Here is a 16,945-nt window from a genome sequence, read left to right as displayed (position 1 = left end):
GCCTACAGCCGTCCGTGGCTCTACCTGCGGGTTGTGCCGGCTGTTGTGCACGTCGTCGGGATGAGGCCTCTCCGGGCTCCAGCTTCCTGCCTTCTGGAACATTTCTTGCGCCCTGGCTGTCACCCACGACTGGCTCTCCGTCATCCCCCCTTGCTGGGGGCTGTGGACAAAGGGGTTGGGGGAAAGAGAAGGGGGTTAGACGGAGCCTGCACTGTCCTGCAGGGTGGCGCCACTCTCCACTGCTCCCCAGGGCAGGGATGGGGGCACTGCTGGCACTTGTCCTGAACCTGGGCCCTGTTTTTAAACTCGCGCGGCACACGCAGGCTCACACGCAAGCACACGTCTGCACTCCACAGAAAAGACTGCAAAGCAGTTCCTTTTCGTTCCCCCATTCCCGTTGTCCAGAGGCCGAGTGAGAAGACGGTGGGTTCAGGCAAGATGGCGACTCTCGTCCGAACTACATTTCCCACAAAGCTCTGGAAGGACCTGCCTTCCTTCGTCACATGATTTCAAACCAGGAAGTGGAGGTTTGCAGGGTCTGGTCTGTTTCGAGAATGGGGTTTGTCTGGCTGCGGTGCAGGTGAGCAGCATGGCTGACCAGCTATTGACAGAGCAGACTGTTCGTGACGAGCGCGTCTGTCATCGTAGCCTGCAGCAGCTGGGGGGGCTGTGTTAAGGCCCCTTTTGCTTTCTAAAGCACACCAGCTATGAAGCTGAAACACCGGGGTGGGTGAGTGTGAACCCCCAAACTCGAACCCCTCTCGAGTATGTCTGGGGGAGCCTCGAAGCGCAGCAGGCAGCTTGCCCTGAGCACCGCGCCTCCGGGGGAGCCGGATCCCAGCGGGAGCAGCTCCCCGCCTGCCGCACTCGCAGGACGGGGGGGGGACAGGAATCTAGTGGTGTAACCCCCGCGTCTTGGCCAAAATTTCCCATTGGCCCTTACCAATCATGGCCTCCTAATAACCCCCATGTCTGAACTGGCTTCATCACTCTGCTCTCCTCCCCACTGATAGCTGGTGTGTGGTGAGTGTACTGGAGCACTATGGCTGCTGTCACATCATCCAGGTGGGGCTGCACATTGGTGGTGGTGGAGGGGATCCCCAGTACCTGTAAAGCACTTTGAGTGGAGTGTCCAGAAAAGCGCTATATAAGTGTAAGTAATTATTATTATTATTATTATTATCTCCCGGGAGCTGGACCGTTGTACAGCTTCATGTCAAGAAGGAGGCTGCTGTCTCAGCTCCACGAAGCTGGCCTTCCCACCTCCAGCACGAGCAATTAAACCCTCGGCACCTGCGCCCTTCTTTCATTCCCTGGAAAGAAGCTGCTGCGGCAGAAAACTGGACAGGAGGGCCGGGGCAGCACCCCGAGATCGGGACCTGGGCACCCGGGACACAGACGGGAGAAGGCTACTTACAGGTTGCCGGAGGGGTCTTGCTGTGGTTCTGGCAGACTGTTGACTCCCTGCCCAGCGTCCTGGGGTGGGGAAGGGGGCTCCATGCGCTGAAACATTAATGGCGTTCGATTCTGTGTGAGATACAACATGGCCTACAGCTGGTATCAGACAGACTTATGGGAAATGGAGTCACAACATCCAGAGTGCAAATGGGGGCTCCGCCGGCTGCGGGGCGACCGCGGGGCCGGCCGGGAGGCACTGTGGGAACTGGGGGTCCTGCGGCGTCTGGGGTCCGCATGCAGTCCTCGCGGCCGCGCCGTCTGGAGTCCGGAAGGGGGGGGTGCCCGCTGCCCCCCGAGCAGTGCACGGACAATTGGGTGCTGGGGTGAGGGCAGCGGTGTGGCGGGTCTGGATTCACGCTTCACTCAGGTTTGGGAGTGTGGGGATCCGTGGAGGAGGAGGAGGTGGGGGAGGATACTGGCGTTCCCGGGAATGTGTGCGGGCCGTCACCTACACACCCTGGCCCGAAACAGCTCCTACCACACTGCTGGGCTGGCCTGGATCCTCAGCCAGGAGCTGCTCCTGGAGCAGGGCAGGACAGGATCACAGGCCCGTGCCAGGCAGAGCTGCGACCACAGTGGGCCAGAACTGAGCCTGCAGCGACCCGCCCTTGCAGAAATATCAGGGAGACCAGACCCTGGCTCAGTTACCAGTCCTGCTGTGCTGAACCGCAGGTGGTGCGGCCCCCCCCCCGGAGCCTGGCAGCCCCCCTGGGGGAATCAGGACCTGCCACTGCCCGCCCCTTCACCCCACTGTGCCGAAATTGTGCCCCGCCAGGGCAAACCCAAGCACACCTGCTGACCCAGACCTCTAGCAGCAAAGTGGTTAAACCAGGAGAAGAAAAAATCAAAGAAAGGAGAAAAAAGAATCTGGGACACGCCGGGAAGAGCCGGGAAAGGGCAGCACTGCCCCCTACTGGACAGGCTGAGCGATGGGGTGGGGGGCCCAATGGAAGGAGAGCTGCACAGTCCTGGAGGGGAGAGGCGCAGCATGGAGTGACCCCACTCTTAGCCGATCCCCATGCCGTTACGGAGCCCCTCATGTCCTGCCCGATCCTGATCCGTGACCCGTTCTGGGATGCCTCAGCATCTGCAAAATCGGCGTCCTGTCTTCTCACTCATCTTCTCTCTACTTCCTGTTCGGCTGCAGCTCACAGCAGGACAGGAAAGACTTGCCCTGCGTATCCCAGCTGCCCTCTGAGGGACAGATGAGACGGGTGGGGGCAGAGATGGGGGGGAGGAACAGGTAGAGGCCAGAGCCTCTGGAGGTGGGCTCCCACGCCGAGGTCAGAGGTCAGAGGTCAGAGGTCAGAGGTCAGAGGCCATTGGTCAGAGCCCGGCTGTGAGGGAGCAGCAGGGCTGAGTCTGCGTTGTCCATACTCCTGCTGCGCTGTGGTCTGAGCCAGTCAAGCTGTTGGTCTGCATCCTGACCCCAGGCCCGTGGGCTGCCACAGGAGCAGAGAGCGGGAGTCTAGCGTCCAGGGCTCGTGTCCCACAGCACTGCAGAGGCCCAGGGTTCGAGCCGCCCACCCTGGCACTCAGGTCCTTCGCTTCACAAACCTCTGTGATTAATGAGCAGAGATGCTTCATTCTTTCTCAGGGCCTCTGCTCACTGTGACACCCTAGCAGAGCACAGCTCTCCCCAAACCCGGCTGGGAACTGCTGTGTGCTGGGACCTCATTCTAACCCTGTCTGTCTGTGTATCTGCTGGGACTCACGCTAATCCCATCTGTCTGTCTGTCTGTGTGTGTTTCTGTCTGTCTGTCTGTGTGTGTTTCTGTCTGTCTGTGTCTGTGTGTCTGTGTGTGTTACTGTCTGTCTGTCTGTGTCTGTGTGTCTGTCTGTCTGTCTGTGTTTCTGTCTGTCTGTCTGTGTTTGTGTGTCTGTCTGTGTGTGTTTCTGTCTGTCTGTGTCTGTGTGTCTGTGTGTCTGTCTGTGTGTGTTACTGTCTGTCTGTCTGTCTGTCTGTGTCTATGTGTCTGTGTGTCTGTCTGTGTCTGTGTGTCTGTCTGTGTGTGTTACTGTCTGTCTGTGCGTCAGATCGTCACCCAGCTCTGCTCCGTCTGTCTTCACTGGAGCATGGCCCCACTAGCCTGTCTCTCTCCTTCTCTGGGGGTTTACAGACACACATTGCCTTGGTTTTACTCGTCAACACTGAGCTCTGTTACAGACAGTAGCCCTGTGTTTGTGTCTTTTCCAAGATTCCAGCAGCCCTGGTCGACATCATTGTAGATGAACAGTTTAACAGCGGCAGTGGCACTGCAGGCCACCATATTCTCCCCCTGCTTCTCCCCAGCCCAAAAAAACAACAGCAGCAAGCGGAGACGTTCATCCCATTTCACTTCCTGGCAGGCTTTCCAAGATCCGGCACTGAGGAGACGTGCAGATCCCGCAGTTCACAGCAGGGGGTGCTGTGCTCCAGTGGGCCCCGTAGTGACCAGTCCAGGTTGCTCGCCAGTGTGACTGATTCGGTTCATTCCAGTAATTCAGCAGTCGTATGACCTGTGGTCCGGTAGATCCACCAGAGCGGTCTCAGCTGCTGGCAGACTGACCCAGGAAAACCGGTCATTTCAGTGGAAGGTACCGGACTGTGGTGTCTGGCCGGCTGGCTAACGCCTGGCTGTTTCGACATGGCGGCCGACTGGAATATGTGAAGGCAGAATGGAGGTAGGAGCTGGTGCGCGTGACTGTGGTGGGTGTGTTAGTCTGATGGTGGCGGGTGACTTCAGGGACAGGAATGCAACACTCTTCCAGCATGAAGTTCAGGAGAGAAAGAGAAGGGGGAGAGAGGAGGGATGGAGAGAGGGGACTCCTGCAGAGCATTCAGGTGCTCCTCGACGGAAAGCTGCAGTCAGACTTGGGAGAGGGGGTGTTGCTAGTGCGACCCTTGACCCGATACAGGACCAACAGGGAAGATCGAGCAGGGGGCCTAGCATTCTCTGTTTTGGGGATTGATCTCCAACCTGTCCAATGGCCTGCAGAGCCTCTATTTCATCAGGACAGGTCAGGCTGGTCATGTGCAGAAGTGTCACGAAGTAACAAAGGTATGAAATCTTGAATCAAAGAGCCACAGGCCCAGGTCAAAGTGTGATGTCACTCTGGGTCGAAGTGTGAGGTCACTCTAGATTGAAGTGTGATGTCACTCTGGGTCAAGGTGTGATGTCACTCTGGGTTGGAGTGTGATGTCACACTGGATTGAAGTGTGATGTCACACTGGATTGAAGTGTGATGTCACTGTGGTTCAATATGTGATGTCACTCTGGATTGGAGTGTGATGTCACTGTGGTTCAATGTGTGATGCCACTCTGGCTCAAAGTGTGATGTCATACATCACAACGTCCCTGTCCTCTGCCTCCCCACCCACCTACACCCCTGCTGCACAAAGACGCACCCTTCCTCCAGAGGACTGGAGGTCATGAACAGAGACTCAGCCAGTGTTGCAGACAGTTTTGTGTGGAGTGTTGCTTTAAAACTGACGTCCTTGGTCTGGCGCCTGGGACTGCGGACCCAGACAGAGCCTCCCTCTCGGCTCCCTCCCCATCCCAAATCTGGAAGGCTGCCTCTTGAACAGGACGAATGGAGACAGGGGAATATTAGTGCTGAAGTGGGGGTTACCCCAGAGATGCTGCTAAGGCCAAGGGGGACCAAAACAGGGGTGAAAGGAGGCGTTTTTAACCCCGTCGGGTGGGGGGGTGGATCGGCGCTCTGCCTGGGTCACGCGGTCCTGCGGGCTGCCTCTCACGACGCTGCCCCAGAACAGAACGGACCCCACCAGCGGGGGGCGGGGGTCTCGGGGACACACCGACGTTACAGCAGAGGGGTAAGTGCAGCACAGGAAGACTCGTGTTGCCACAGGGGGCACCAGGAACCCAAAAGGAAGAAGAAGGCTCAGCACCTCAGATCTGGTTCTGACTCGATTCTATTTTACTTCACTTGAACGTTTCAAATCAAAGGTTTACAAACCGTCAGGCTACATATGTACAGGTTCTCAGTGGGCGGCACAGGGCGACAGGAGCCCCAGAGGGAGGCGGGCAGGAGGGAGGAGGGCTACAGTCCGGGACACAGTCATGGCAGGAGAGGGGGGAGGAATGAGGGCTGGACATCAGGGAGCTGGAAATGGAAGCACAGCAGGTTCAGAGGTGCCTGGGAGAGCTGTAACAAAGAGACGGCCCCTGGCCCTGGGTTCGACTTCCTGGCCCTGGAGCGGCTGTCACAGTTCCTCCCTCTCAGCGTCGGGCTGCTCTGGGGTTAAGATCAGGGTGAGGCTTCGCCCCAGCGATCCCACCTCTGCCCCCTAACCTGCTCATCACCCCCGTACCCCAATTCCTAAGTTCCTCTGACATTGATCCTGACTCCCAGTACTGGGCGTGACCCTGAACCCCTAATCCTCCTACAAGTCACCTCAGTCCTTATTCTAATCCAGTCCCTCACCCCCGAACTGCGCCCCTCTGCGTCAGGGAGCTTGGACTGATCCTCGGGCTGCGTGCAGGGGGCAAGGCCTGGCTGGAGTTCGGGAGCCAGGGGGCGGATGAAGCCAGGAAGCCTGCTGATCCGAGGAGAGACTGGGAATGCCGACAGGCCAAACCGAGGCCATCTCTTCTCCGGGGTGACAGCAGGGGGGCGCCGGTCCCCCGCGGTGCCTCTTCCTCCCGCTGTGATGGACACCTGTCCTACCAGCTGGGGAAAACTCCGGGATTAACAGGCTCGCACGGATCAGGGAATTCTGTCGGCAAATTGCTGGGAGAGCTGGGGTGAACTCTGCTGCAAGTGGGGTGAGCGTTTGGACTTCGGAGGGACCACTGGACGATTCGGCTGGGAGTTGGCCAGGGCAGGGGGATCCTGCTGGGACTGGGGCGGGGAATTCTGTGCCGGAAGGGAGATGGACTGTGCTGGGATCAGGCGCAACCCTCTGGGGACTGGGATGTGCTGGGAGAATCCGCTGGGATCTGGAGGGCGGGGAGTGGTCCTCTTTGTTACAGCTCTGACAGCAGGAGGAGAATTTGCTGAATGCAGTTAGCTTGTTCTGCGGCTGTGCGAGTGATCGTCGCTACGGCAGTACCTGCTCCTCCCGGAGAGCCTGCAGCTTTTTGGCCTTGCTCTGCCGGTAGTACTCCATGATCATCATGGCCGCGTAGATCTTCCCCACAGTCAGGTCCGTCGCTGCCGGGAGGAGAGACAAGTTACCCTGGACGATGACGGGGGGCGAGATGGGCCCTGGAGCAGGAGATGGGGCTGGCCGCAGCAAGGCCGCAGCCAGGCTCGGGCACCAAGTGCCACACTGGGACTCCCGCTGCCAGGATTTACCAGCACTGTGACTGGGCAGTGGGCAGTGAGGTGGGCAGTGGGCAGTGGGCAGTGAGCAGTGAGATGTGAGCAGTGAGCAGTGAGCAGTGAGCAGTGGGCAGTGAGCAGTGAGCAGTGGGCAGTGAGATGTGGGCAGTGGGCAGTGAGCAGTGAGCAGTGGGCAGTGAGCAGTGGGCAGTGAGATGTGGGCAGTGGGCAGTGAGCAGTGAGCAGTGGGCAGTGAGCAGTGGGCAGTGAGATGTGAGCAGTGAGCAGTGAGCAGTGAGCAGTGGGCAGTGAGCAGTGGGCAGTGGGCAGTGAGATGTGGGCAGTGGGCAGTGAGCAGTGACCAGTGAGATGTGAGCAGTGAGCAGTGAGCAGTGGGCAGTGAGATGTGAGCAGTGAGCAGTGAGATGTGGGCAGTGGATAGTGGGCAGTGGGCAGTGAGATGTGGGCAGTGGGCAGTGAGATGTGGGCAGTGGATAGTGGGCAGTGGGCAGTGAGATGTGGGCAGTGGGCAGTGAGATGTGGGCAGTGACCAGTGAGATGTGGGCAGTGGATAGTGGGCAGTGGGCAGTGAGATGTGGGCAGTGACCAGTGAGATGTGAGCAGTGGGAAGTGAGCAGTGAGATGTGGACAGTGGGCAGTGGGCACTGAGATGTGGGCAGTGAGCAGTGAGATGTGGGCAGTGACCAGTGAGATGTGGGCAGTGACCAGTGAGATGTGGGCAGTGGGCAGTGAGATGTGGACAGTGGGCAGTGGGCACTGAGATGTGGGCAGTGAGCAGTGAGATGTGGGCAGTGGATAGTGGGCAGTGGGCAGTGAGATGTGGGCAGTGAGATGTGGGCAGTGACCAGTGAGATGTGGGCAGTGGGCAGTGAGATGTGGGCAGTGGGCAGTGAGATGTGGGCAGTGGGCAGTGAGATGTGGACAGTGGGCAGTGAGATGTGGGCAGTGACCAGTGAGATGTGGGCAGTGGGCAGTGAGATGTGGGCAGTGAGCAGTGAGATGTGGGCAGTGGGCAGTGAGATGTGGGCAGTGGGCAGTGAGATGTGGGCAGTGAGCAGTGAGATGTGGGCAGTGGGCAGTGAGATGTGGGCAGTGGGCAGTGAGCAGTGAGATATGGACAGTGGATAGTGGACAGTGGGCAGTGAGATGTGGGCAGTGGGCAGTGAGATGTGGGCAGTGGGCAGTGAGATGTGGGCAGTGGGCAGTGACCAGTGAGATGTGGGCAGTGAGATGTGGGCAGTGGGCAGTGAGATGTGGGCAGTGGGCAGTGAGATGTGGACAGTGGGCAGTGAGATGTGGGCAGTGACCAGTGAGATGTGGGCAGTGGGCAGTGAGATGTGGGCAGTGACCAGTGAGATGTGGGCAGTGAGCAGTGAGATGTGGGCAGTGGGCAGTGAGCAGTGAGATATGGACAGTGGGCAGTGAGCAGTGACCAGTGAGATGTGGACAGTGGGCAGTGAGATGTGGGCAGTGAGCAGTGAGATGTGGGCAGTGGGCAGTGAGATGTGGGCAGTGAGCAGTGAGATGTGGGCAGTGGGCAGTGAGATGTGGGCAGTGACCAGTGAGATGTGGGCAGTGAGCAGTGAGATGTGGGCAGTGACCAGTGAGATGTGGGCAGTGGGCAGTGAGATGTGGGCAGTGAGCGGTGAGCAGCAGAAACTGCTCTCTCTACCGAAGGGTGATACAGTGTCCTGGGAACTTACACTTGTGAGGAGTGACAAGCAGATCCAGGGTCTTCTGTGACAGGTTGGGCCAGATGGCTGACATCTCCTTTCTCAGCTCTGCGTCCATCTGGTGCTTGTCTGCACCTCCTGGGAACAAGACACACATAAAGCACACATAAACACACACAGACACACAAACTCACATCCACAATCACAGATACACACACGGACATACACAGCATAACAAAAATGGACACAGGCAGACACACAAACACACACCGATGCACACAGCATGACACCCGGACACAGACACATCCAGAGACATCCAGAGACAGGTGAACCCAGACAGACACAGACAGACACAGGCGGACACAGGCGGACACAGGCGGACAGACAGGGAATTTGCATTGAGTGATTTAAACAAACTGCAGCTGCTTCTCTGTCCAGAAGTGCTCTTCCACTGAGCCAGGCTCGAACCCGGGGCTCGCCTGGGTGCCCTGCTCACGCCCCTCACCCTCCCCAGGCCCGGAGAGGCCCCGGCTCCCATACCCTTGGCGATCTTGATGTCCAGCGCCGTGCGGATTAAGGCCATGAGGGTGGAATTGAAGTGCACCGTGTTGTCGTCGGCGACGGGCAGGTCCATGCGTAGCAGCCGCTGTGGGGAGCACAGCAGAGCAGGTGAGAGAGGGGCGTGTCCGGGGTGGGGCTGCACGTCCGGAACCTCCGGGGGGGGGGGTGGGCAGTGGGGGGGTGGGGAGGGGGAGGGGCGCTCTGTTGGACACCGGCCTGCTCTGCTGACTCGAGACTCTGCCCGGATTCTCCAACATGCCAACATGGAAATATCCCTGTCGGGCACGGAGATCCCGCAGTTCACCAGGCCTCGCCTTGGCACAGATCAGTCCACAAGCGCCCAGCAGGGGCGACAGGCGCAGGGGCAGTAAACACCAACCTGATTGGCAACCGATACCGATGTGACACGTGTCTGTTTTGATTGCGGTGCTTTTCCGACGTGCTTGCTTTTCAATTTGGAATTGGGGCACGTGTCCCCCCCGTGCACAGTTGTGCACGGCCACCGTGCCTCCCCATGCTCCACTGGTGGGTGGAGACCAACCTCACAGACTCGCAGTGCTGAGGCCGTAGCTACAGAGCGCCCCCTGGTGGAGGTCCGCTGGTCTCACAGAATTCAGCTTGACCACAGCGATCACTTCGACCCGCCGATAAGTAAGCAAACAGGCCCAGTGACAGGGTGTGGGGTGGGGGGAGCCACTGCGTTTGTTTCCTTAGTTATCGGACGGCTGCTCCTGGGAAGGGCTGAGCATTCGCGAGCCGCGGAGGGCCGAGCTCGCTGGGCACACAAGCGCCATCGCCATCGCCGCTGGACAGGACACCCCAGCCGTGCAGACACACCCGTGCACAGTCACATGCAGCATGCAGAGCCAAGCAGCACGCGTCACAGGACGAGCAGCCGTGCAGCGGACGCCGCGGTATTCCCGGTGTCGATGCGCTGTCCCGTCGCCGAGACTCCTAGCTGTGCTATAGACGTGTCTCTCAGTGCAGTGGTGCAAGTCTACAGGCTACGCTACAGGCACGGGGCCGTGGGGTGGCGGCAGGGGGGTAACTATCAAACACAGAGAGAGAGACGGCATGGCGGGGGTTCGGGGTGCAGGACAGGGGGTGTCTGACGTTGTTAGAGGGGTTTCGAAGAAAAAGGGCAAAAGATTGAGAGGATAGTGGAGTCAGTGTGCAAGAGAACCACTGTCCCAGATAGAGATACAGGGTGTGAGGATACAGGGGTCACTGTCCCACATAAAGATACAGGGTGTGAGGATACAGGGGTCACTGTCCCAGATAGAGATACAGGGTGTGAGGATACAGGGGTCACTGTCCCAGATAGAGATACAGGGTGTGAGGATACAGGGGTCACTGTCCCACATAGAGATACAGGGTGTGAGGATACAGGAGTCACTGTCCCAGATAGAGATACAGGGTGTGAGGATACAGGGGTCACTGTCCCAGATAGAGATACAGGGTGTGAGGATACAGGGGTCACTGTCCCAGATAGAGATACAGGGTGTGAGGATACAGGGGGTCACTGTCCCACATAGAGATACAGGGTGTGAGGATACAGGGGTCACTGTCCCACATAGAGATACAGGGTGTGAGGATACAGGAGTCACTGTCCCAGATAGAGATACAGGGTGTGAGGATACAGGGGCCACTGTCCCAGATAGAGATACAGGGTGTGAGGATACAGGGGTCACTGTCCCAGATAGAGATACAGGGTGTGAGGATACAGGAGTCACTGTCCCACATAGAGATACAGGGTGTGAGGATACAGGAGTCACTGTCCCAGATAGAGATACAGGGTGTGAGGATACAGGGGTCACTGTCCCAGATAGAGATACAGGGTGTGAGGATACAGGGGGTCACTGTCCCACATAGAGATACAGGGTGTGAGGATACAGGGGTCACTGTCCCAGATAGAGATACAGGGTATGAGGATACAGGGGTCACTGTCCCAGATAGAGATACAGGGTGTGAGGATACAGGGGTCACTGTCCCAGATAGAGATACAGGGTGTGAGGATACAGGGGTCACTGTCCCAGACAGAGCTCCACTGACAGAGAAACAGGAGTTTAGATCTATAGCACAGCTCACCTGCAGCAGGTTAAACTACTGGGAGCCAGACTGGAGCAACCAGTAAGAACAGGTGATCTTAAATACAGACCAGCCTGTGAGTGGTTTTTAAATCGTTTCACTTTCTCTTCCTTGACGGTGAATAGGGGCAGGGGGAGACTGGGGCAGCAGGCTCATGGGGCAGGAGGGGCAGACAGAGAGATGGGGGTGGGAGGGTATGACTGTAGGGTGAGCCGCTAGTCTGGCTGCCCACAGTGTGTCTTTACAGGGGCAGACAGCTCCTAACTTATAACATCAGCCTACTCTGGAACCCTGGTCCGGTGGATCAGGAGATCCAGGTTCGAACCGTGGTACAGGCCACGTGACTCCGGTGGATCAGGAGATCCAGGGTCGAACCCTGGACCAGGCCACATGACCCCGGCGGATCAGGAGATCCAGGGTTGAACCCTGGTCCAGACAGGAGCTGCTCTCTCTCTCTGGAGCCAGGCTTTGAGCTGACGGCACCATTCTCTCGGAGGAGCCAGCGAAGGTCAGGGCGGCCGGCCTGTGGGCGCGCAGATGGGCACAGCACAGGGCTGCCCAGCTGCATGAGTCGGGTCTGAACTGAGCCAGGCCAGCAGGACCACCAGAGCCCGGCCTCTCCCCAGTCCAAACCAGGACTCTGAATGCTGAGCGGGTCTCTCTTCCCGCACCCACCTGTAGGGGGTAGCCCTCTCCAGGACTGGCACCTGACAGCCAGGGTGGACTAAACTGGGCAGGAATCCCGAAGAGGTGGGTATGGGGGGGCCTGTGTGTGTGTGTGTGTGTGTGTGTGTGTGCGTGCGCGTTGCTAAAAGATCGAGAGGAAGAGCTGCCCCAGAGAGGGCCAGGCGGATGGAGAGAGGAAGAGGAGGGAGAGAGGAGAGCGCGGAGGACAGAGGGCGACAGGAGGGGCAGGGGGGGCGGACAGTGAGTCTCCATCAGCCACGAAACCGACAGGCACGGCGAGAGTGACAGAGGGCGAGCACGGGTGCGAGGTGGAGATGACTGAGCCAGGGTGAGAGTGGGCATGCACTAGAGGAGGAACAGGTCGCTGGGCACAGTACGTTAGAGAGGAGGGACCGGAAACAGACTAGAACTGCATTGACAGAGAGAAACAGAGGACAGGTGGAAAAGTTAGTGGCAGTTTTTGTATTGGACTGTCCTTTGCGTAAATGGAGAGGTAATTTCACCATGGATCTTATTTGTTTTTTTCGTTGCTTTTATCGTTGTCCTTCTATGAATGGCAGTGAAACCATTAACAATCTCTGTTCGTCAGTCTTCTATCGCGCTAACAAGAGAGCAGTGTGAGAGTGTGCACATGTGTACATGTCAATCCACAGGAACCAGAGCACTCCTGAGGTCAGGGATTAAACGACAAGGCTCCCCGCCTCAGATCCCACCCCACCACAGTGCCACGCCCTCCTCCTGCAAGGGTCACTATTGTGTGTGTGTAGACCTGTATGATCTGTGTGTGTGCAGAGCTGTATGACCTGTGTGTGTGTGTGTGCAGAACTGTATGATCTGCACGTGTGTGCACAGACATGTATGATCTGTGTGTGTGGAGACCTGTATGATCTGTGTGTGTGTGTGTGCACAGACCTGTATGATCTGCGTGTGTGTGTGTGCACAGACCTGTATGATCTGCGTGTGTGTGTGCAGACCTGTATGATCTGTGTGTGTGTGCAGAGCTGTATGATCTGTGTGTGTGCAGACCTGTATGATCTGTGTGTGTGCAGACCTGTATGATCTGCACGTGTGTGTGAAAACCTGTATGATCTGCGTGTGTGTGTGTGCAGACCTGTATGATCTGTGCATGTGTGCAGACCTATAGATCTGCGCATGTGTGTGCAGAGCTGTATGATCTGTGTCTGTGCGTTCAGAGCTGTATGATCTGTGTGTATGTGCAGACCTGTATGATCTGCGTGTGTGCAGACCTGTATGATCTGCGCATGTGTGTGTGCAGACCTGTATGATCTGTGCATGTGTGTGCAGACCTGTATGATAAGCCCGTGTGTGCAAACCTGTATGATCTATGCATGTGTTTGCACACCTGTATGATCTGCACGTGTGTGCAGACCTGTATGATCTGTGCGTGTGTGTGCAGACCTGTATGATCTGGGTGTGTGTGCAGACCTGTATGATCTGTGTGTGTGTGTGCAGACCTGTATGATTTGCCCATGTGTGTGTACAGACCTGTATGATCTGTATGTGTGTGCAGACCTGTATGATCTGCGCGTGTGTGTGTGCAGACCTGTACGATCTGAGTGTGTGTGTGTGTGCAGACCTGTTTGATCTGGGTATGTGTGTGCAGACCTGTATGATCTGCGCGTGTGTGTGTGTGCGCAGACCTGTATGATCTGCGCGTGTGTGTGCAGACCTGTATGATCTGCGCGTGTGTGTGTGTGCGCAGACCTGTATGATCTGCGCGTGTGTGTGCAGACCCGTATGATCTGCCCGTGTGTGTCAACCTGTATGATCTGTGTGTGTGCAGACCTGTATGATCTGTGTGTGTGTGTGTGCAGACCTGTATGATCTGCCCGTGTGTGTGCAGACCTGTATGATCTGCCCGTGTGTGTCAACCCGTATGATCTGTGTGTGTGCAGACCTGTATGATCTGTGTGTGTGTGCAGACCTGTATGATCTGCCCGTGTGTGTGCAGACCTGTATGATCTGCCCGTGTGTGTGTAGACCTGTATGATCTGTGCATGTGTGCAGACCTGTATGATCTGTGTGCGTGTGTGCAGACCTGTATGATCTGTGTGTGTGTGTGTGTGCAGACCTGTATGATCTGCCCGTGTGTGTGTAGACCTGTATGATCTGCGCATGTGTGCAGGACTGTATGATCTGTGTGCGTGTGTGCAGACCTGTATGATCTGTGTTTGTATTTGCAGACCTGTATGATCTGTGTGTGTGTGCAGACCTGTATGATCTGCGCGTGTGCAGACCTGTATGATCTGTGTGTGTGTGTGTGTGTGTGTGTGTGTGTGTGTGTGTGTGTGTGTGTGTGTGCGTGCAGACCTGTATGATCTGTGTGTGTGTGTGTGTGTGTGCAGACCTGTATGATCTGCGTGCGTGTGTGCAGACCTGTATGATCTGCGCGTGTCTGCAGACCTGTATGATCTGTGTGTGTGTGTGCAGACCTGTATGATCTGTGTGTGTGTGCAGACCTGTATGATCTGCACGTGTATGCAGACCTGTATGATCTGCGCGTGTGCAGACCTGTATGATCTGTGTGTGTGTGTGTGTGTGTGTGCGTGTGTGTGCGTGTGTGTGTGCAGACCTGTATGATCTGTGTGTGTGTGTGTGTGTGTGTGCAGACCTGTATGATCTGCGTGCGTGTGTGCAGACCTGTATGATCTGCGCGTGTCTGCAGACCTGTATGATCTGCGCGTGTCTGCAGACCTGTATGATCTGTGTGTGTGTCTGCAGACCTGTATGATCTGTGTGTGTGTGCAGACCTGTACGATCTGCGCGTGTGTGCAGACCTGTATGATCTGTGTGTGTGCAGACCTGTATGATCTGTGTGTGTGTGTGTGTGTGTGTGTGTGTGTGCAGACCTGTATGATCTGTGTGTGTGTGTGCAGACCAGTATGATCTGTGTGCGTGTGTGCAGACCTGTATGATCTGTGTGTGTGTGTGCAGACCTGTACGATCTGCGCGTGTGTGCAGACCTGTATGATCTGTGTGTGTGTGTGTGTGTGTGTGCGTGCAGACCTGTATGATCTGTGTGTGTGCAGACCTGTATGATCTGTGTGTGTGTGCAGACCTGTATGATCTGTGTGTGTGTGTGTGTGTGTGTGTGTGTGTGTGTGTGTGTGCAGACCTGTTGCAAAGAGGAGAAACGAGGTAAGGGGAGGTGAGTGCCACACAGCAGGGGTCCCTTTCACCCCGAGTCACTCCACTGCCCCTGTGGATTCTTGACCTCTGACCCCTACAGCTCCCACCCCAGAGCGCTCCCCTCCAAAACACCAACACTACAGAACACAGCGCTGCCAGGAAGGGACCTTCTACCTGGTATGCGACCCGGGCTGGGCATTTCTTCCCCAGGCCTAACGGCGGAGACATGTGTCTGAGCATCTCATACATATCACTGTAACTGATGCGGCCACTGGAGGGCGGTAATGAGCCAAACATTAAAAAAATACAAAAATACCACCAAAACAACAGGGAAGGTACAAGGTCCCAGGGGGCCAAATTAACAAAGATAACAGGCAAAGGAAGAAAAACAGTATGTAAATCAAAGATACGGAAAAGAAAAGTAACAAAAACAAAACAAAACAAGGTTATTTTGGGCTTGTCAGTGAGAGAAAATTGAGTTGATCTGACGTTTTCATAGATCTATAATGATAGACGTCGGTAAGTATATATATCTCAAAATATATATATATATTTGCTTGTGGTATTAGAACAATATTCTATGCAAATCCAACTCTTGCATAGAACAGCCGTGGGCTTCCACAGCAGGCAGCGCCCCCTGTGGGAGTGCGGAGGGGTGGCAGGTATTTGTCAATGCAGTTTCTGTCCCCCCAGCGAGAACAATGCACGCTCCTATCCCCGTAACGTCTAGCAAGCAGAGATGGCTGGGGCTGGCCTTTCCTGTTCGGTGGCCTAACAACATAAAAAGGTCAGTGCACTCCATGCTTCTACAGGTGACTGCATTGTCCCGCACATTCTTGGTTGTGTCAGAATGCAAGAGAAAATGGAGAGAGAAGTAAGAAAGCGACATTCATTCCGCTTCAATGCGAGCAGGTTGTAGGTTTTAGTGGAAGTCAAACCTTGCAGGCCACCCTATGAGGACATTTCTTGCCTAAGCCCAGAGGGGGGGAGATAACACGCAATAAACTGTACATATCCTTATAATGAATTCGCCCGCTGAAAGAAGAATAGAGGGAGTTAGAACAGACAGACACACAGCAGGGACAGTCGGAGAGAGAAAACACAGCAAAAGTCACACAGATTCCTTCACAGCAGTTCACCCTCCCTGGGCACGGTCCTGGCACAGGTCTGGAACTGCTCTGGAACAGTCCTGGCACAATTCCTAAGCTGATCTAGACCCCTACCCAACCCCCACCCGGAACGGTTCTAGAGCTGCCCTGCACCTGTCCTGGTCCTGCACTGGCTGCTCAAGACTACTGGGCCTGCACTGGAACTGCTCAGGGCTACTGGGCCTGTACTGGCACTGCTCAGGAACTGTTCTGGACCTGTACTGGCACTGCTTAGGAACTGTTCTGGACCTGTACTGGCACTGCTCGGGACTACTGGGCCTGTACTGGAACTGCTCAGGGCTACTGGGCCTGTACTGGCACTGCTCAGGAACTGTTCTGGACCTGTACTGGCACTGCTCGGGACTACTGGGCCTGTACTGGAACTGCTCAGGGCTACTGAACCTGTACTGGCACGGCTCAGGAACTTTTCTGGACCTTTACTGGCACTGCTCGAGACTACTGGGCCTGTACTGGCATGGCTCAGGAACTGTTCTGGACCTGTACTGGCACTGCTCGGGACTACTGGGTCTGTACTGGCACTGCTCATGAACTGTTCTGGACCCTTACTGGCACTGCTCGGGACTACTGGGCCTGTACTGGCATGGCTCAGGAACTGTTCTGGACCTGTACTGGCACTGCTCAGGACTACTGGGTCTGTACTGGCATTGCTCAGGGCTACTGGATCTGTACTGGCACTGCTCAGGAACTGTTCTGGACCTGTACTGGCACCGCTCAGGGCTACTGGGCCTGTACTGGCACGGCTCGAGAACTGTTCTGGACCTGCTCTGGTACTGCTTGGGAACTGTTCTAGCGTTGCCTGGCTCAGTTTCAGCACTCTCCTAGAACTGATTAGGCATCCCTGTTGTGGCCCTCTCCTGGCACTCTGACAGT

The 16,945-nt window shown here is 56.4% G+C and overlaps 1 protein-coding gene and 1 long non-coding RNA gene across 8 annotated transcripts in view; one reads left to right on the top strand and one right to left on the bottom strand.

Annotated features, from left to right (window-relative positions):
- Positions 1-16,945, bottom strand: part of cacna1ab (calcium channel, voltage-dependent, P/Q type, alpha 1A subunit, b) — a 130,487-nt gene that overhangs the window by 19,823 nt on the left and 93,719 nt on the right. For 4 of the 7 annotated variants that reach the window (XM_069195653.1, XM_069195657.1, XM_069195655.1 and 1 more), the window contains exons 38-43: positions 15,845-15,941; positions 8,961-9,066; positions 8,451-8,558; positions 6,515-6,615; positions 1,418-1,527; positions 25-160 (exon numbers count right to left, since the gene is read on the bottom strand). In XM_069195653.1, the coding sequence (XP_069051754.1) occupies positions 25-160; positions 1,418-1,527; positions 6,515-6,615; positions 8,451-8,558; positions 8,961-9,066; positions 15,845-15,941 (658 nt within the window). Of the gene's footprint in view, positions 1-24; positions 161-1,417; positions 1,528-5,481; positions 5,566-6,514; positions 6,616-8,450; positions 8,559-8,960; positions 9,067-15,080; positions 15,178-15,844; positions 15,942-16,945 lie in introns of those variants that run through there. The other 3 variants (XM_069195656.1, XM_069195654.1, XM_069195659.1) reach the window with 3 other exon arrangements.
- On the top strand, positions 6,609-12,655 carry LOC138241815 (uncharacterized). The gene is made up of 4 exons (XR_011191081.1): positions 6,609-6,789; positions 8,935-9,089; positions 11,535-11,819; positions 12,410-12,655. It is a non-coding gene; the product is annotated as an uncharacterized lncRNA (long non-coding RNA).

Source organism: Lepisosteus oculatus, chromosome 11 (genome assembly GCF_040954835.1).
Source record: "Lepisosteus oculatus isolate fLepOcu1 chromosome 11, fLepOcu1.hap2, whole genome shotgun sequence".
Taxonomy (NCBI): domain Eukaryota; kingdom Metazoa; phylum Chordata; class Actinopteri; order Semionotiformes; family Lepisosteidae; genus Lepisosteus; species Lepisosteus oculatus.
The sequence above is the reverse complement of the archived record's forward strand: the minus strand, read 5'-3'. Positions and strand labels throughout refer to the sequence as shown.